Genomic DNA, 21,748 nt, shown 5'->3' on the forward strand with positions numbered 1-21,748 from the left:
TAAATAAATAAACGTGGCAAAGTTTGTGTCACAAGAAAAAAATTTGTATCTTCTCTGAAGGTGAGAGGATGCAACTAGCTAGACTTATTGTGATCATTTTGCAACATATACAAACACACATTCATCATGTATATCTGGAACTAATACAATGCATGTGTTAGTTATATCTCAGTAAAAAATGGATACTGAGGACTTACAGAATAATTACAGTTACTATTGAAGGTGTCTACTAGATGGAAGAAGCACAAGCTGGAATCAAGATTGCCGGGAGAAATATCAATAACCTCAGATATGCAGATGACACCACCCTTATGGCAGAAAGTGAAGAGGAACTAAAAAGCCTGTTGATGAAAGTGAAGGAGGAGAGTGAAAAAGTTGGCTTAAAACTCAACATTCAGAAAACTAAGATCAAGGCATCTGGTCCCATCACTTCATGGCAAATAGATGGGGAAACAGTGGAAACAGCATCAGACTTTATTTTTTTGAGGCTCCAAAATCACTGAAGATGGTGACTGCAGCCATGAAATTAAAAGATGCTTACTCCTTGGAAGGAAAGTTATGACCAACCTAGACAGCATATTAAAGAGCAGAGACATTACTTTGCCAACAAACGTCTGTCTAGTCAAGGCTATGGTTTTTCCAGTGGTCATGTATGGATGTGAGAGTTGGACTGTGAAGAAAGCTGAGCACTGAAGAATTGATGCTTTTGAACTGTGGTGTTGGAGAAGACTCTTGAGAGTCCCTTTTACTGCAAGGAGATCCAACCAGTCCATTCTAAAGGAGATCAATCCTGGGTGTTCATTGGAAGGACTGATGCTAAAGCTGAAACTCCAATACTTTGGCCACCTCATGTGAAGAGTTGACTCACTGGAAAAGACTCTGATGCTGGGAAGGATTGGGGGCGGGAGGAGAAGGGGATGACAGAGAATGAGATGGCTGGATGGTATCACCGACTCGATGCATATGAGTTTGGGTGAATTCCGGGAGTTGGTGATAGACAGGGAGGCCTGGCGTGCTGTGGTTCATGGGGTCGCAAAGAGCCGGACACGACTGAGCAACTGAACTGAACTGAACTAGATATTTAGCACTTTATATATACATTCTAATGATTCAAGAGCAGAACCTAGGCGTTCTAGGATCCCTCAGGAGCAGCAGGAAGGGGGAAATAATGGGGAAACAAGCCAAGACATGCGAGACCTGGAGCAACCACAGACAAAAATCTGAAGAGGCACTGATATGAAAAACAAAACCGTAATTCAGCATGTAGAAGATGACGAAGGTGACCATGAGCATCAGGACGGTGCGGGTGGCTCTGGTCTCCGGGGGCCATCTGTGGTGTCCAGTGCGCGTATGAATATACCGCATTTTTGGTGGTGTCTGTGCAGGAGAAGCACGGTGGAGCCACTGGACCAGACCATGAGGCCAATAAACATGACATCAGAGATGAACCAAAAGTAGCCAAAGCCTGTGACAGTACTTGAGATTGAGCAGAACCACTTGCCTTGGGAATCAGTATTGTTATATCTGTCCCAAGGACCAGTGATTCTCACAGGAACGCAGATGCACATTAAGAGACTGAGCATCCAGCAGGTGCAGCAGGAAGCACCAGTGACCCTGGGGGCCCTTCCTCTGAGCATCACCCACTCGGCTCTCCTGGGGGAGAGAGTGAAGGACTGACAGGTGCTCAGGACGCGGGTGGAGCACAGGACGGGGCTGCGAGCCGCCCTCTGTGTGTAATACACAGACTTACACCCAAGGCTGGACAGGGGCCTCCTTGACATGAAAGCTGTTCCTCTGGGGAACCCCAGCGGAGAGAAGAAACAAAAGATTAGACAGGGATATGTGGGTGAGAACGGTGTGTGGGTCTCTGGTTGTGGTCAAGCAAGATCGGAGAGATGTTGTGAAAGAAAAGGATGACATTGGCCATAGACCCAACTCCTATCTGTATAAGATACATGGTTTTCAGGGCTGTCTGGCTTGTGATTCTCAGGGCTCTTTTGTGAGAAGACATGGAGAGGATGTCAGAGTGTCCTGGAGCAGAAAGTAGGCTGTGCTGGTGATGCCATCCAGTCTTCTTACAGAATCACCATTGGACAAAGATTTCCACATTTTATTTCTCCTGAAAAGGAAGACACTGTCATAGTCCAGAGAACTGACTTTACCTGGATAACATACTCTGCACACCAGTTAAATCATTCACCATTACTATTCTGAATTTTTTCTATTTACTTTTATTTTTTTAAATTAAAAATTGGAGGTTACTTGCTTTAAAATGTGTCAGTTTCTGCTGTACAACAATGTGAATCAGATATAAATGCACCTATATCTCCTTCCTCTAGAGCCTCCCTCCCATCCCCTCACCCCACCCCTCTAGGTCATCACAGGGCACTGAGCTGAGCTCCCTGTGTTATACAACAGCTTTTTATTTACCTGTACATCCTGATCTTCTATCTTCATGTAAGATCTATAAACTTAGAAAACAGGTCTGCCTTGTTCAGCAACATTGTTGGCTCAGTTCAATCATTTTCAATGTTAGTATTCACAGAAACAGAAAAAAAAATTCCCCAAATTGTATACAACCAAAAAATACCCCCAGTAGTCAAAGCATCACATGAAAGATGAACAAAACATCAAACATCCTCGTTTCAAACTATATGTCAAATTTATGGCAACATAAATTTGCATAAAATATGCATAAAAACAGACAGACTGATAGGACAGGACAGAAAGTGCAGAAATTAACCCACGCACTTCTGGTGAATTAATTTTCGATGAAGGCACTAAGGCTATACAATGGAATAATGATAGTCTCTTCAATAAGTGGTGTTTGAAAACTGGAAATCCACATCTAACAATTAAGAGAGAGTAAACCTTATAGATTCTGGTCGAATGAAAAAAATATAACTACATGCAGTCCTGAGTGTTCATTGGAAGGATTGATGCTTAGGCTGAAACTCCAATACTTCGGCCACCTCATGCAAAGAGTTGACTCATTGGAAAAGACCCTGATGCTGGGAGGGATTGGGGGCAGGAGGAGAAGGGGACGACAGAGGATGAGATGGCTGGATGGCATCACTGACTTGATGGGCATGAATTTGGGTAAACTCTAGGAGTTGGTGATGGACAGGGAGGCCTGGCGTGCTGCGATTCATGGGGTCTCAAAGAGTTGGACACGACTGAGCGACTGAACTGAACTGAACATGTATAACAGATGTAAACTAGACTGTCTGTGATCAACTGGCAATGTATAGAAATATTTAATTGTTATTTTGTATCCGTGAAACAGATATAATGTTGTATCAATTATATCCAAATTTAAAATTTAAAAAAAAATCTGGACACTATCTTCCACCACACACAAAAATGTTCTAAACTGGATTAAACTTGGATGTAGGATCTGGAACCATCAAACTCCAGGAGGAAAGAAGTAAGCTCCTTGAATTGGCCTTGGTCATAATGGTTTGGATTTGACAATGAAAGCAAAAGAGTGAGAGTTTGTCATATAAGAGCCCCTGCAGAGCAAAGGAACTACGCAACAGGAGACAGTGTTTGCAATCCACACATCCAGGAATGAGTGAATACCCAAAATACGAAAATAATTTTGTGCAAAACCCCAAATGGTCCAGTTTAAAATGGGCAAAGGACCTGAACAGATTTTTTTTTTTCGAAGAAGACATACAAAGAGCCTAAAGGTACATGGACAGGTGCTCAGCATCTCTAGTCATCAGGTCAAAATTACAATGAGATAGCATCTCTCACCTGTTAGGGTGTCTAGTCTCCAAAAGAGAAGAGATAACACATTGGCGAGGATCTTGAAAAAAACGAACACTTCACACACTGTTGGTGGGAATATTAATGGGTACAGCCTCTATGGGGAACGTTATGGAAGTTCCTGAGAAGTTAAAACCAGAACTCCCATATGACCCAGAAATTCTGCTTCTAGTATATATATAAGGAGATGAAATCAGATCTCAAAGTAATATCTGTAAAGATGAATATCTGTAAATGAACCCCTATGTTCATTGCTGCATTATTACAACAGCCAAGACATGGAAACAGCCCAAGGGTCCACTGATAGATGAAGAGATTAGGAAGCTGTGGCGTATCACACAGGGAAATATTACTCAGGTTAAAAAAGGTGGAAATCTTTCCTTTTGCAACAACGTGGGTAAAACTCGAGGACACTTTGGTATGCGAAATATTCATACATAGACAAACACTGCCTTCTATCACTTATAGGTAGAGTTTGAAAAAAAATTTGATTTCATAGACAGTCGAATGGTGGTTGCCTGGGAACTGGGGTTGGGGGAAAGGGGAGAAGAGGGTAAAGGGGTACAATCTCTCAGTTATAAGATGAATAAGGTCTGAGGATTAATGCAGAACCTGGTGACTATAGGTGATGACACCTAATATGTGAGGCGATGGATGCATCAATTCAGTCAGCTGTGGACTCCTTCACAATGTGTACATATATTAAATCATGATGTACATTTTAGATACACTGCAATTTCAGTAATCAGTTATGGTCCATGACCTCCTTCCCATGGGGCTGAGTATTTATTGGGGTCAGTGATGTGGTCAGACCTCCTGCCTGGACATTTCCTGGATAGAGAGACCAACCCCACAGGGGAGGTGCCTCCTTGACATCAGCAGTCATGACTCAGGTTGCAGGACATACCTGCCCCCACATGACCCATGAACCCCCCCAGCCCCACACAATCACACATGGGGCACCCCCACAGCCAAAGTCAGAAATGAACCCGGAGCCAGTCCCCTGTGCTGAGACAGGAACACACATCCCAGAGCCTGCCGCCCCCCAGGAGCCTCTCTGCACCCACAGGTGTTAGGGGGGAGTCCAGTGTGGGCAGGTCAGTTTCCATGAATTTTGACAAGGTAGGAATTCTGTTCACAAACTCTCACCCACTTAACACGGGCACTTCCAAAGGCTCCATCTTCTAACACCATTATCTTTAAGGTTGAGGTTTTCAATATATGAATATCTGCAGATACACACATCAGATGATAGCTGTATTTCCAAATATAATGTTGAACTACCATAGGGGAAACTGCTTTACTTCCTAATTCTTTTAAAAAAACTTGACTTTGCAACCTTTATACTCATTTGGCAGACTGGAGGTTAACTGGATTCTATCTCAGTGCAAATTCTTTTCTCTTTCCCCTGCTTCTCATGTTAAGAAGTCTGAGTGCATTTTGTCATTCGATTAGAGACAGAAAAACATGAGCAACACTGATATACATAATACAGAAAACAGAGAGACTCGAGACAGGATACTACACAGAAATTACTGAGCCCACTGCAACCCGTGAAGGATAATGTGAAGGTTGTTACAGGGCACTGTTTCTCTCTGTATTTCTGTTTGCACGTGTATATGTCTGTCACTGGATCTTGTTTCAGGACTTTCAGGTTCTAACCGAAACTCTGTACATCAATTTATCTCACCTTACTCACATCCAATCCGAATCAATTAGGTTCGAGGAGGTCACTAGAACCTTTTATAAAAGGTTGAGAAGCCCGGGGCTCTGCTCATACAGGAGTTGGCACAGATTCCACAGTGACCCCCTCCCTCTTCCCCTCATTGTCAGGGACTCCACGACACAGGATTTGCAGTGAACTCACAGTTCTGGTCCCACTCAGATATACACCCCAGCATATTCCCGCCTTCCACCTGCCATCCAGGGCATGGACGGGACAGCTCAGGACAAGGCAGGGGAGCCCCTGTCCTGCCCAAGGTGCTGACAGCACAGCTCTGAGCTGCTCTCCCGGTTCCTGCCCTGAGACCAAACACAAGGGAGCTCTCACCTGCCGGCACTTGGCTCCACACTCTGTGCAGGGAAGTGTCAGTCAGGATGGGCCCCAGTTATAGGGACAGGGTCCCTGGGCCCGCTCTCCCCACAGAGGAGCCATTGTCATGTCATCTGGAACGGAGGTGACACTGTCTGCATGGAGAGTCTGGGGCGTCTCCAGTGAGGGGCAGGTCTTACCCCCCGTGCTCGTCACCCTCACCCACGCCTGGGGACTAGTGACAACTCCTGGCAATTACTGAGAAGGTCCACGTGAGCAGCGGAGCAGAGGGCAGGGAGAGTTTTCTGAGTTCCCTGTGGGAGAACCCAAGTTTACAGTGAAAGTCATGACCGGGGGAGGGACACTCACAGTGCACCAGGGCTCCCGTCACTGTTTCCTGTTGGGCATTTTCCTTCATGGTCTCACTTTTCCAAAGTGTGTTCTCACTAATCATCAGCATGTGATCTGGAGGCTGGTCTTCCCCTGAGTTTAAGTTCCACTATCTTTTCTATTTATGGCCGCAGTTCTGTTTTATCTGAAAAACACACCATTTTAGGCCAGTATTTTTCTTCTCAAAATCCTCTCCTCAGGTCTCTCTCATATCCACATGACTCTGCAAGGACATGAGAAAGAAAGTGAAAGTTGCTCAGTCATGTCCGACTCTTTGAGACCCCATGGACTGTATAGTCCTCGAGGGGATCTTCCTCGAGGGGATCTTCCCAACCCAGGTCTCCCGCATTGCAGGCAGATTCTTTACCAGCTGAGCCTCAAGGGAAGCCCAAGAACACAGGAGTGGGTAGCCTATCCCTTCTCCAGCAGATCTTCCCAATGTAGGAATCAAACCGGGATCTCCTGCATTGCAGGTGGAATCTTTATCAACTGAGCTATCAGGGAAGCAAGGGCATATAATTTGCTCTAATTCACCCATGAATCCTTTTTCTTGAGTCACTCATTGGCCCACCAGTCAGTCCCTGTGTTCTGGGCCATTTGGGATGGAAAAGTAACAAAGGAGTCTTTACAATGAAGACTGTTTCAAGAGACAAAGAAGGACACTACATGATAATCAAAGGATCAATTCAAGAGAAGATATAGCAATTCTATTCCTAGTTTTTTTAAGGAATCTCCACACTGTTCTCCATAGTGACTGTACTAGTTTGCATTCCCACCAACAGTGTAAAAGGGTTCCCTTTACTCCACACCCTCTCCAGCATTTATTGTTTGTAGACTTTTTGATGATGGCCATTCTGACTGGTGTGAGATGATACCTCATTGTGGTTTTGATTTGCATTTCTCTGATAATGAGTGATGCTGAGTATTTTTTCATGTGTTTATTAGCCAACTGTACGTCTTCTTTGGAGGAGTGTCTTTTTAGGTCTTTTTCCCACTTTTTGATTGGGTTGTTCGTTTTTCTGGTATTGAGCTGCTTGTATGTTTTGGAGACGAATTCTTTGTCAGTTGTTTCGGTTGCTATTATTTTTCTCCTATTCCGAGGGCAGTCTTTTCACCTTGCTTATAGTTTCCTTCATTGTGCAAAAGCTTTTAAGTTTAATTTGGTCCCATTTGTTTATTTTTGTTTCTATTTCCATTACTCTGTGAGGTGCATCATAGAGGATCTTGCTGTGATTTATGTTGGAGAGTGTTTTGCCTATGTTTTCCTCTAAGAGTTTTATGCCATTAGTTAAGTTCAGTTCAGTTGCCCAGTTGTGTCCGACTCTTTGTGACCCCACGGACTGCAGCACACCAGGCCTCCCTGTCCACCACCAACTCCTGTAGTTTACAGAAACTCATATCTATTGAGTTGGTGATGCCATCTAACCATCTCATCCTCTGTCATACGTTTCTCCTCCCACCTTCAATCTTCCCCTGCATCAGAGTCTTTTCCAATGAGTCCGTTCTTGGCATCAGGTGGCCAAAGTATTGGAGTTTCAGCTTCATTGTCAATCCTTCCAATGAATATTCAGGACTGATTTCCTTTAGGATGGACTGGTTAGATCTGCTTGCAGTCCAAGGGACTCTCAAGAGTCTTCTCCAACACCACAGTTCAAAAGCATCAATTCTTCGGTGCTCAGCTTTCTTTATAGTCCAACTCTCACATCTATACAAGACTACTGGAAAAACCATAGCTTTGACTAGAGAGACCTTTGTTGGCAAAGTAATGTCTCTGCTTTTTAATGTGCTGTCTAGGTTGGTCATAACTTTCCTTCCAAGGAGCAAGTGTCTTTCAATTTCATGGCTTCAGTCACCATCTGCAGTGATTTTGGAGCCCCCCAAAATAAAGTCCGTCACTGTTTCCACTATTTTCCTGTCTATTTGCCATGAAGTGATGGGACCAGATGCCATGATCTTAGTTTTCTGAATGTTGAGTTTGAAGCCAACTTTTTCACCCTCCTCTTTCACTTTCAACAAGAGGTTCTTTAGTTCTTCTTTACTTTCTGCCATAAGGGTGGTGTCATCTGCATATCTGAGGTTATTGATATTTTTCCCATCTATCTAGATTTCAGCTTGTGCTTCATCCAGCCCAGCGTTTCTCATGATGTATTCTGCATATAAGTTAAATAAGCAGGGTGACAATATACAGCCTTGACGTTCCAAATCCTTTCCCGATTTGGAACCAGTCTGTTGTTCCATGTCCAGTTCTAACTGTTGCTTCTTGACCTGCATACAGATTTCTCAGGAGGCAGGTCAGGTGGTTTGGTATTCCCATCTCTTTCAGAATTTTCCACAATTTGTTGTGATCCACACAGTCAAAGACTTTGGCATAGTCAATAAAACAGAAGTAGATGTTTTTCTGGAACTCCTTTGATTTCTCAATGATCCAATGGATGCTGCCATTTATGCCATATGACCCAGCAATCCCACTGCTGGGCATACACCCCAAGGAAACCAGAATTGAAAGAGTCACTTGTACCCCAATGTTCACTGTAGCACTGTTCACAATAGTTAGACACTGGAAGCAACCTAGATGTCCATCACCAGATGATCAGATAATGAAGTTGTATTACATATATACAATGGGATATTACTCAGCTATAAAAAGGAATACATTTGAGTCAGTTCTAATAAGGTGGATGAAACTGGAGCCTATTATACACAGTGAAGTAAGTCAGAAAAAGAAAGACAAATACTATATATTAACACATATATATGGAATTTAGAAGGATAGTAGTGGCAATCCTACATGCAGGGCAGCAAAGGAGACATAAATGTAAAGAACAGACTTTTGGACTCAGTGGGAGAAGGCGAGGGTGGGATGATTTGTGAGAATAGCATTGAAACATGTACATTACCATATGTAAAGTAGATGACCGGTGCAAGTTTGATGCATGAAGCAGGGCACCCAAAGCCAGTACTCTGGGACAACCCACAGGGATGGGGTTAGGAGGGAGGTGGGAAGGGGTTCAGGATGGGGGGACAAATATATACTCACAGCCAATGCATGTTGATGTATGGCAAAAACCATCACAATATTGTAATTATCCTCCAATTAAAATAAATTAAAAAAAGAAGATATTGTAAATATATATGCACCCAACACAGGAACACATCAATATGTGAGGCAAATATGGTAGTTCAGCTGGTAAAGAACCCACCTGCAATGCAGGAGACCCTGGTTCAATTCCTGGGTCGGGAAATTCCACTGGAGAAGGGATAGGCTACCCACTCCAGTATTCTTGGGCTCCCCTGGTGACTCAGCTGGTAAAGAATCTGCCTGCAATGTAGTAGACCTGGGTTCGATCCCTGGGTTGCAAAGAACCCACCAGAGAAGGGAACAGCTACCTACTCCAGTATTCTGGCCTGGAGAATTCCACGGACTGTATAGTCCATGGGGTGACAAAGAGTTGGACACGACTGAGCGACTTTCACTTAATAGACATAAAAAGAGAAATCCATAGTAACACCCTCATAATGGGGCCTTCAGCATCCCGATTACATCAACAGACAGATCACCCAGACAGAAAATGTGTAAGGAAACACATTAGACCAAATGGATTTCACCAGTTTTCATTCAACAGAATTTTGGAAGTTAGCCAAAGCAGTAAGAGAAGAAAAATAAAGGAAATCTAAATTGGCAAGGCAGTAGTAAAACTGTCACTCTTTGCAGATGACATGATCCTATACATAAATAATTCTAAATTTTCCTACCAGAAAAATGCTAGAGCTCATTGGTGACTGCAGTAACACTGCAGGAGAGAAAATTAATATACAGAAATCTCTTACATTTCTTACATTAACAACAAACTATCAGAAAGAGAAATTAAGGAAACAATCCGTTTACCATCGCATCAAGATTAATAAAGCACCTTGGAATAAACTTACTGAAGGAGATAAAGGAACTGTCCTTGAAAACTCTGATACACTGATAAAAGAAACTGAAGGCAACACCAAAGGATGGAGAGATATATTCTGCTCTCAGATGGAAGAATCAATATTGTTAAAATGATTACTGTTACTGAAAGCGGGGTCTGGCTGTGCACCGCTCAAAAGCCGTTAAAGTGATCCAGGTTGGTGGGAAAGAAAGTCTGCTTTATTTTGGATGCTGGCAATGTGGTGGAAGCGGGGAAGAGGCGGGCAATGTCTGTCCAACAGTGTGCCCCTCTAATGACAATCGGGGGAAAGACCTTTTATAGTCAGAGGTGAGGGGCTATGCAGAAACACCACAGTCAGCTCTGACAATCATCTTGAAATTGGTCATTGGTGGTCTGACCAGCGTCATCTTGGTTGTTTTAGGTACAGTTAGTCTATGGTTTGTTCCCATTTCTTTGAGGCCAATTCGCAGAATTGTGGCAGCTTATGTTGTGGCTATAGTCCAGTCATCATGTAGTTAACTTCTTCCTCCTGGTGGAGGTTTGTGTATCTAAAAGACAGTTCACAAGATATGACTCGACTAAAGGTCCTTGACTTTGCTTAATGACTGCATTATTATTCCTTGGTCTCCTTTGTTTTCTTTGGTTTTGCAAGTTCTCATTTTTTGGATTAAACTTGTCCTTTGGCTAGAGTTTTCCACTGACAAAAGGAAGGCAGAGGACATGGGGAGGGGCAGCAAGGACCATATGGTCCTTCTCCATTTCAGTATTACCCAAGGCAAACTATGGATTCAGTGCAGTCCCTATCATGTACCAATGGCATTTTTCACAGTACTAGAACAGGAAATGTAAACTGATCCTGTCATGAGGAGTCATCAGAAACACTAAACGGAAGGGTCATTCTAGAGAGTGAAGTAGATCAACGATGTGATAAATGAAAGTAACAACAGAGAAAGGCTTTGAGACCGGGGAAGAAGGAAAAGGTATGACAACTAAATGCAACACACAAATCTCATTGGGAATCTCAAGGGAAAAAGAAGAGAAGATATTTTGGGTCAGTTGGAAATTCTGAAGGGGACTCATGGATAGTAGTGCTGTAGCCATGTTGGTTTTCTAAATCAAATGGTATGTTTGTCAGGTAGGAGAGTGGTCTTTGTTTAGGGAAAACCACTTTAGTCAATCAAGGGTGGAATTTACCACGTTTACACATTGCTCTTAAGTGGATGGGAAAAAAATCAAGTGATCAGGGGATAAATACAGAGAAAGTAGTTGATATATCAAATGTGTTAAAGTGTTAAAGGAGTGTCTCAGTAAAAAAGAAAATATTCTGAAAATTACTCTAATCAATTATTTAAAAACCGAAAAGGACACAGGCATTTAATCCTGTGTTGTTTAAATGAAGTTGTCTATTACTAAGTATGATTTTTTTATTGATCACATTTTATTACATTACTCTATACTTAATAGGAAAAACAGAAAGTAAAGTTCAAATATTTTTAGGTAAATAAACATTAAAACAATTCACTCATAGTAAAAGAACTCCTTAAAAGTTACAGGAAGTTTTACAAACAGAAGGCAAGTTATATGAAAGTAAAAACTGTAAATAAAGACACTAAAGGCAATAGAAATGACAATCATATTGATACATACATAAACTATACTCTATCTTTTCTTATTTTATGTAAGAAACCACTAGTTCATGATAGCAAAAAGGATAGCATTAATTGTGGGTAGCAAATATATAGGTAAACTATTTGGGATGCATACATAATGGTGACATCTACCAATAAAAATTTCAGTTCAGTTCAGGTGCTCAGTTGTGTCCAATTGTTTATGAACCCACAGACTGTAGTACGCCAGGCTTCCCTGTCCAGCACCAACTCCCAGAGCTTGCTCAAACTCATGTCCATTGAGTTAGTGATGCCATCCAACCATCTCATTCTCTGACATACCCTTTTCCTCCTGCCTTCAATCTTCCCAAGAATCAGGGTCTTTTCCAATGAGTCAGTTCTTGGCATCAGGTGGCCAAAGTATTGGCATTTCAGCTTCACTGTCAGTCCTTCCAATGAATATTCAGGACTGATTTCCTTTATGATGGACTGATTTGATCTGCTTGCAGTCCAAGGCACTCTCAAGAGTCTTCTCCAGCACCACAGTTCAAAAGCATCAATTGTTCGGCGCTCAGTTTTCTTTCTAGTCCAACTCTCACATCCATACGTGACTACTGGAAAAACCATAGCTTTGACTAGATGGACCTTTGTGGGCAAAGTAATGTCTCTGCTTTTTAATATGCTGTCTAGGTTGGTCATAGCTTTTCTTCCAAGGAGCAAGTGTCTTTTAATTTCATGGCTGCACTCACCATCTGCAGTGATTTTGGAGCCCAGGAAAATAAAGTTTGCCACTGTTTCCATTGTTTCCCCATCTATTTGCCATGAAGTGATGGGACCAGATGCCATGATCTTAGTGTTTTGAATGTTCAGTTTCAAGCTAACTTTTTCACTCTCCTCTTTCACATTCATCAAGAGGCTCTTTAGTTCTACCAATAAAAAGTAGTTATACCTTAATAGAAAAATGTTTTTAATGAAATATAAAAAACGCACTACTGAAAGAAAAGGCAAAGTAAAAAAAACAGAGGAAACATAAAACAAATCTCAAGTTTCTGTTTTGCAATGATATTCAAGTGACAAATATAAAGAGGTTAGTTTCTAGTCCATCATTCCAGTTATGGCATCGACCTAACCAATATAATTTACTGATGATCATCCACGTGAAAAAAATCCAGGTTTAAAGGAAAAGCAACCAATCAGAAAACATTTATTTTCTGTGTTAACACTAAAGCATATGGAGAAATGTGAGTGAAACAGGACACAAGTTAGTATAGAAAATGGCCTTTCCATTTCCCAGGTTTCTTATCTTCATCTATGAAATAAAATCTCCACCCGTTATGGATTAATATTTAATGAGACCAATACTGGATTATATGCCAATGTATATCAGGTATCACCCCCAGTAATGGAGATAAAATTTGTGGAAACTCTTGAAATGTTCCTGAAGGAAGGAGTGTTCTTTCAGATAGCTGCCATGGTCAAGGGGGAATGGCTTTCTCAATATTGGCTTGTGTCTTCTCTGAGCAAATAATTTCATGGATTGACTTCCAGATCTCTCAAAGCACCTGCATTAACCTTCTGTGTTCATTGTATTTTACATAAAAAAATAGTGTTGAGTACAAATGTCCAAAAGCGCCAACAGCTAGTTACAAAATAAATAAGTCACGGGGATGTGATGTTCAACATGGTGACTACAGTTAGTTACACTGTGTTGCACTTTTGGAAAATCCTGAGAAATTCAAACTTCAAAGTTCTCATCACAAGAAAGAATCTATACCACGTGTAGGGATGTATGCCTGGATGTTAAGAAGAATTGTGGGGATCATTTTGCAACATATACAAATATACTCATTTGTCATGCCGTAAAACTAAAATTAATGCAATATTATAGATTAATTATAAGTCAATTTTAAAACTTGGTATTGATTAGTTACAGGATAATTTGTTATTACTCAAGCTGTCTACTAAATACACATCACTGTAGACAGTCTTGCTAACAACTCAAGAGCAGAATCTAGGAGTTCTAGGATCCCTGAGGAGCAGTAGGAAGGGGGAAACAGTGGGAAAACAGGAAACCAAGACATCACAGGTCTGTATCAACCATAGACGAAAATCAAAAAGGGCAGTGGCATAAAAGGCAAAAACAGAATTCAGCACGTAGAAGATGACGAAGGTGACCACCAGCAAAAGGATGGTGTGAGTGGCTCTGGTCTCTGGGGGGCATCTGTGGTATCCAGTGGGGGTGTGGATATACTGCACCCTATGGTGGTGTCTGAGCAGGAGAAACACCATGGAGCCACTGGACCAGACCATGAGGCTAATAAACGTGGCATCAGAGATGGACCACAGGTAGACAAAGCCTGCTTTAGGCAATGAAGATGAACAGAACCAATTGCCTTGGGAATCAGTATAGTTGTGCATGTTCTGTGGACCAGTGATTTTCAGAGGAACAAAGATGTACATTAAGATACTGAACATCCAGCAGGTGCAATAGGAAGGACCAATGACCTTGGGGGCTCTTCCTCTGAGCATCACCCACTTCGCTCTCCTAGGGGAGAGAGTGAAGGACTGATAGGTGCTCAGGACACAGGTGTAGCACAGGGTGGTGCTGCGAGCCACCCTCTGTATGTAATACACAAATTTACACCCTAGACTGGACAAGGGGTTCCTTGATACAAAAGCTGCCACTGTATGTGGAATTCCAGGGGACAGAAGAACCAGGAGATTGGCCATGGCCATGTGGGTGAGAATCATGTCTGCGGGTCTCCAGTTGTGGCCAAGCAAGATTGGAGAGATGCTGTGGAAGAAAAGAATGACATTGCCCAGGGAGCCCACTCCAATCTGTATAAGATACGTTGTTGCCAGAGCTGCCTGACTTGTGGTTCTCTGGGTATTTTTATGAAAGGACATGGAAAGGACTAAAGTTTCCTGCAGCAGAAAGGAACCTGTTTGGATGACAATATCAGCAGTCTTCTTACATAACAATGTTGTACAAGGACTCTTGCATTTTTATTTCCCCTGCAAAGGATAACACTGTCACAGCCCAGAAAAATGACATTGACAGGATAACATACCCCTCACACCAGGGCAAGCCTTTACCATTATTATTTTAGTTTTATTTATTTTTTTACTTTCCAATCTTCATCTTCTACATCCATGTAAGGTCTGTAAACTTAGGAAACATGTCTGTCTTCTTCAACAACACTGCAGGCCCAGTTCAACCATTTTCAATGTCTTATTCACATAAATATAAAAAAAACTGAAGTTACATACAACCACAATATATACCAACTACTCAAAGCATCATGTTATAGAAGAACAAAGCATCAAACTTCATCATTTCAAACTATATATCAAATTTATGGTAACATAAACAGTATAATATGGGCTTAAAAACAGATGGATCAATGCAACAGAATAGAGAGCCCAGAAATAAACCCATGCACTCCTGGTTAGCTAAGCTCTGACAGGCACTATGATTATATAATGGAAAAAGGATAATGTATTCAATAAATAGTGTTTGGAAAACTGGAAATTCACATGTAGAGACAAACTGAGAGATTAGACCTTACAAATTCTGATGGAATGAAAAAGTTGTAACTGTATATATAATAGATGTTAACTAGATGTACTGCGATCAACTGGCAATATATACAATTACTGAATCATTATTTGACCCATGAAACTGACATAATGTTACGTCAGTTACATCCTGATTAAAAAACTCTGAAAAAAGTTGGACACTATCTTACACAAAAATGATCTGAACTGAATCACCAGCAAAATTCCCCAAACAAGTCTTAACAGATATAAAATTGAAATCACATGAAGTAACTTTTCCAACCGCAATGATATGAAACTAGACGCCAATAACAGCAGGAAAGTTGGAAAACTCACAGGTACATGGACATTAACAACCACCTCCAGAACCTTAGTCAGAGAGTAAATTCAAAGGGAAATAAAATATCCCGAGAGAAGCTTTGTTGTTTCGGTAACAGCAAACCGAAAGTTATGAGATTCAGCACAAGCTGCTCTAAGAGGGATGTTTTCACCACAGATGTCTACATTAAGAAAAAAGATTCTAATAATCAAGCTAAATTTATACCACAAGGAACAAAAAAAGGAAGAAAAAAGGAAAAAAAAACACCATAAAAGACAAAAAAGAAAAAAAGAGAAAAACCCACACAAAAACAAAATTAAGGCAAAACTAAGCAGATACAAGGATATAAGAAAGAACAGAGTGGAAATAAATAAGGACCAGAAAAACAATAGAAAAGATCAAGGAGACCATGAGCTGGCGTTTGGAAAGGTGAACATTTCCCTCGTCACTGAGCACCGGCAGGAACGTGAGGAGGGAACAGTGGCTTCGGAAACCTAAGGCGTTTCTAACCCCACAGCAGCCCTCGCTCCTTTCCCACCAGAGCAACGGCATTCCTTCCCCTCAAAGCAGGAAACCCGTCCTGGCCTCACCTCCCAGCTCCCAGTCACCCCTCTTCCTGGAGCCCTTCTTCCCGTCTCATCCTTCAGGCTCAGCCTCCTGGCTCCACCTGCTCAGAGTCACCTCAGAAGCCCCCTCAGTCACCATGACTGACTTGCTCTCTTCACCTCAAGATGAAATTCATACCTCTTTGTTCGTTTCCTCCTCTCTGCTCTCTCTTCCTGATAAACCGAGAGCTCTCGGAAACTAGAACTATTCTCCTGGCAGATGACACCAACCGAAGCACCCTGATTCCCGGTCCGCTTTGCCTTAGCCTCGGCTCCTCCTGCTGAGGCTGCTGTACATCGAGGCAGGGAGCAAGCGCCAGGCACCACCCCTGCTCTCGAGACAGTTACCCCGGCGCCAAGCCGGACAGTTACCCCTGCTCTCGCGACAGCTCCGGAAGCACGGGCCTGGACATGTACCTCAGATCTCGCGTTAGCTCCTGGGGCGCGGACCTGGACCGGGGCGCGGACCTGGACCAGTGCGTGGACTACGTGTCCTTCCAGCACAGCGACCACACAGCAACTTCTGCCTGCGCTGCTTTGCACCCCCAGCCAGCCTCCTCGAGGCTACTATGGCCCATCCTGGGGGTGCCCTGAGCCTGGCCCTTCTGATGGGGCTGCTTCATGAATGGCACTGAACTTTCTTTATTGGCAAAACCTCTGACTTGAATCTCATGCACAGTGAATTCTCACAGGATCCTCCCTGTAACCCCCTCATTACTCCCTACATCAGCCTCCCAGTGACTCCTGTACATGCAGGTCCCCTCACCCTCTTGCATCTCTCCTCCCACACACATGGCCCATGATCTCCTTCCTGTGAGGCTGGGTATTTACTGGGTGAGAGATGTGATAGCTACTGTTTGTCCATTATGTGGGATACACAGGGATCAACCCCACAGATGAGGTGCCTGACGGACACCAATTATGATGAACTGCAGAAGGACCCTCTGCCCCACAGAATCCCTGACCCAGCCCCACATATTCACACACAGGGTGGGGGGGATGGGGTGGGCGGGCACCACCACAGCCAGAGTCTAAAGCAAACCCACAGTAGGTGCCTTTGTGTTGTGATGAGAACACACATCCTAGTGCCTGCCGCCCCCTGGAGCCTCTCTGCACCGACAGGTGTCGGGGGACCAGTGTCAGCAGGTCACTCTCCGTGTAATAGGACAAGCTGGAAGCAACCTTTCTTAGAAAAAAACAGAACACAGAGCTGTATTTTCCAGCCCCTTTTCTGATGACACACCTCTGCTTTCACAAAACACAATTTAAAGGCAGTTCTGTCTCTCTTTTGCTCCTGAGCACTTCTTGCTACACTGGTTTCCTCATATTGTCTTGGTTTTCTTTTCTTTTTTTACTTCTGTGAATAAAAATGCTTACAATACAGTGGAAGCAGCAGGAATCCTGTTGACAGGAATGTGTACTCATCACAGGTGAGCCCTGAAATCAGAGCTGGTGTGTAGCCCAGTGCTGAGGGAATGCCGAGAATGAGCTGCTTAGAGGCATCGTCATGAGCTGTGGGCAACAGGACTGGAGCCTGGAATAAGGTCCCAGGTGGAGATACACTGAGAAAGGGGGCAGGGGGACTCCTCCTGCAAGCATAGATCTGTGAGGTCTGCTACACCGAGCAGAGTCCTTGTTAACAACGGGGAGGAGCTCAGTGACTGGATCATCCAAGACTTGGCACACATTCCAGAGACCACACCCCTCCTCTCTCATCGTTAGACTCCAGGGCACAGGGATCTGCGGTGGACCACCGGGATCTGCAGTGGACTACCCGGCTCTGCTCCTGGCCTGAGACACTCCCGGGCTCACAGCCACCCTCCACCCAGCACAGCATGGATGTGGAAGCTCAAGTGAGGCCATGTTGCCCCTGTCCTGCCCAGTGTGAGTTATTCTTAAGTCCTTCTCCTGCTGGAGGCAATGTCTCTCCCAGTCTTCACCCTGAGATGGAACAGAAGGAAGCACTCACCTGGCTGGTGTTTGCTTCAGAGCTCTGTGCAGGGACGTGTCACTCAGGATGAGCCCCGAGCACCTGAGGTCATGGTTACAGGGACGGTATTTCTAGCCTTGGTCTCTCCACAGAGATTCCATTATCATGTCACCTGCTGTGTGGGTGACACTGATTGCATGCGGAGTCTGGGGCATTTCCAGTGAGGAGCGAATTTTTCCCCAGTGTAAATCATCTCCCTCCTTGGGTGATTAAGGACACCTTTTGGCTGTCAGTGAAAAGACCCGGATGGGCAGCCAACTAGCTGGCAGAAAACTCTTCTGTAGTCCCTATGGAAAATGGTAGTTCAGAAACAAATTGTCATCAGGCATTATAGGGGCACTTTAAGGGGCATCAAACTTCTTTTTTTGAAACCACATTACCAACTGGGCTTATTTCTCAAGACATTTTCTTTATATTTCTATATCTATATATTGGCAGGTATTATAAATTTTATATTGGTAACCATGTTTGAGATTTAATTTAAAGTATACAATTTTATATTGGTAACCATGTTTGAGATTTAATTTAAAGTATACAATTCAATGTTGTTAGTTTATTCAGAGTTGTGGTCTTTTTTGTTGTTGTTTAGTCACTAAGTCATATCTGACTCTTGTGACACCACAGGCTGTAGCCCCCCAGGCCCTTCTGTCCATGGGATTTCCCATCAAGAATACTGGAGCGGGTTGCCATTTCCTACTCCAGAGGCTCTTCCCAACCCAGAGATCAAACCCATGTTTCCTGCATTGCAAGTGGATTCTTTATTGCTGAATCACCTGGGAAGCCCGTTGTGGCCTTCACCACATTCAATTTTAGGAAATTTTCATCAACCTGAAAAGAAAGATCATATCACTTTTTTTTTCCTTTTTTCAGATTTTTTGTTAAACTTATATTTTGTATTAGAATGACTGTGTGGATCACAATAAACTGTGGAAAATTCTGAAAGAGATGGGAATACCAGACCACCTGACCTGCCTCTTGAGAAACCTGTTTGCAGGTCAGGAAGCAACAGTTAGAACTGGACATGGAACAACAGACTGGTTCCAAATAGGAAAAGGAGTACGTCAAGGCTGTATATTGTCAGCCTGCTTATTTAACTTATATGCAGAGGACATCATGAGAAACTCTAGGCTGGAAGAAGCACAAGCTAGAATCAAGATTGCCGGGAGAAATATCAATAATCTCAGATACGCAGATGACACCACCCTTATGGAAGAAAGCAAAGAAGAACTAAAGAGCCTCTTGATGAAAGTGAAATGGAGAGTGAAAAAGTTGGCTTAAAGCTCAACATTCAGAAAACTAACATCATGGCATCCAGTCCCATCACTTCATGGCAAACAGATGGGGAAATAATGGAAACAGTGAGAGACTTTATTTTTGGGGCTCCAAAATCACTGCAGATGGTGACTGCAGCCATGAAATTAGAAGATTCTTGTTCCTTGGAAGAAAAGCTATGACCAAGCTAGACAGCATATTAAAAAGCAGAGATGTTACTTTGCCGACAAAGGTCCATCTAGTCAAAGCTACGGTCTTTCCAGTAGTCATGTATGGATGTGAGAGTTGGACTAGAAAGAAAGCTGAGTGCTGAAGAATTGATGCTTTTGAACTGTGGTGTTGGAGAAGACTCCTGAGAGTCCCTCGGACTGCAAGGAGATCCAACAAGTCTATCCTAAAGGAGATCAGTCCTGAGTGTTTGTTGGAAGGACTGATGCTGAATCTGAAACTGCAATACTCTGGCCACCTGATGTGAAGAACTGAATCATTGGAAAAGAACCTGATGCTGGGAAAGATTGAGGGAGGAGGAGAAGGGGATGACAGAGGATAAGATGGTTGGATGGCATCACTAACTCAATGGACACGAGTTTGAGCAAGCTCCGGGAGTTGGTAATGGGCAAGGAGGCCTGGCGTGCTACAGTCCATGGGGTCACAAAGAGTCGGACACGACTGAAAGACTGAACTGAACTGAAGCCACACCTGCCCACTGATTCGGTCTCACTCTCTCTAAACTCCCAGTGGGATTGATGTTGCCTGGAAGGCTGCTCAGAAGAAAGGTTAAAATTAAGGCTAACCAAGTAGGGATGCTCTCAACTCTGGCCTCCACCTGATGGCCTCACATATCTTTGAAAAGCGGGTAGGGTGTAAATGATACCACCTGCTTCAGAGGGCTGAAGATAATCAGATCTTGCCTGAAATGCTCTTACCTGGAGGGCTTTTGCATTACTAGCATCCAGTGAATGTTAGAGCTGGTGGAGACTCTTACGATTGTCAATGGTGGGTGATGGTGATAAGAGTGATGCTGTGGCAAAATCCCCACAAGTCTCAATGGTGACTGTCATAGAGTATCGAGAGACACCTGTGGTGGAACCTTCACCTTTGAAAAAGAAGGAAATTCTGCCATATGCAAAAACATGGATGGGCCTGGAGGATGTGGTGCTCAGGGAAATAAACCAGCCACAGAAGGAAAAATACTGCATGATTCCGCTCCTATGAAGTATCTAAAATAGTCAGACTCATAGAACCAGAATAGAACTGGCCTTTCCAAGGGGTGGGGCAGAGGGAGGAGGAAGTTGGGGGTAAATGTTCAGTGGGTACAAACTCCTGGTTATGCGAGATGAGTTCCAATGTTCTGCTGTTCAAAACATGCCCATAGTTAACCATACTGTGTCAGACACTTAAATATTTAAGAGTGGGACTTACCTGGTGGTTGAGTGGTTAAGACTCCACCTTCTGATGCAGAGGTTGTGGGTTCAATCCCTGGTCAGGGAACTAATATCCCACATGCTGAAGGGTGTGGCCAAAAATTCAATAAGTAATAGATAAATTAAAAAAACATTTAAGATTGTAGGTCTCACGTGAAGTGTTCTTATCACAATAGAAAAGGACATTTGCAAATTCTAATTTCTGCCCTTTCCATCCAGAGCTAGTTTACTCGGGAATATTCGTTGTTTGAATATATGAATAGTATATGAATGCTTCATCTAGGTGCTGCTATGAAAGTTGAGAGGACGCACACCATAGGCTCCCTTGGGAAGCACACAGTGTGGGAGAAGTTAGACACTCAGAGGATGAGTAGAAGGTTCCCGACACCGGTCTCTATATTTTCCATCGATGGCAGTGAGAGAAGACTGTTCAGTTCAGCCCAGTGATGAGATGGTAGAAAGAGAGCTGTGAACAGCTTCATGGGAATGAATATCCAGGAGCCAGCAGCTCCCTAAGCAAGATCATTCTCACCTGAGGTGGAAAAAGAAGCCCAGTTTCCCATCACCTTCTGAGACTCGTCAATCAAGAGCCACGCCAGCCAATGGGGAGAGAGAGATTTTGTGACCAATCAGGAGCAGGCACAGCCTTTACGTCTCAGTCTCTACAGCTGCTCCTTGACGGGTGCCAGTCAGGAGGACCAGGGACCAGGCTGGGTGAGGAGGTCTTATCGCTTTTCCTTCATTTTCCACTCTCAGAGCTTACTGTAGGTCGGGGTGTGCTTAAAGAACAAGAGAGAGGGGTACCAGAAATGGCCAGGTCTCCCCCGCTTTGTTTAGGCAAGGGTGCACTAAAGTGAAAAGCA

At 43.3% G+C, this 21,748-nt stretch overlaps 1 protein-coding gene and 1 pseudogene across 1 annotated transcript; both read right to left on the reverse strand.

Moving 5' to 3' along the window:
• Positions 1 to 1,110: 1,110 nt before the first annotated feature.
• On the reverse strand, positions 1,111 to 1,972 carry LOC129546309 (vomeronasal type-1 receptor 4-like; annotated as a pseudogene).
• Positions 1,973 to 13,715: 11,743 nt separating this feature from the next.
• On the reverse strand, positions 13,716 to 14,624 carry LOC129546160 (vomeronasal type-1 receptor 4-like). The gene has a single exon (XM_055411011.2). The coding sequence runs from the start codon at positions 14,622 to 14,624 to the stop codon at positions 13,716 to 13,718; it is 909 nt and encodes a 302-aa protein (XP_055266986.2).
• Positions 14,625 to 21,748: the final 7,124 nt, after the last annotated feature.

Source organism: Moschus berezovskii, chromosome 22, assembly GCF_049115385.1.
Source record: "Moschus berezovskii isolate FMDL1 chromosome 22, NW_MosBer_1.0, whole genome shotgun sequence".
Lineage (NCBI taxonomy): Eukaryota > Metazoa > Chordata > Mammalia > Artiodactyla > Moschidae > Moschus > Moschus berezovskii.

Bases quoted from the DNA above. Each gene is read 5' to 3' on its own strand.
- LOC129546160 (XM_055411011.2), bottom strand. From the start codon at position 14,624: ATGTCCTTTCATAAAAATACCCAGAGAACCACAAGTCAGGCAGCTCTG.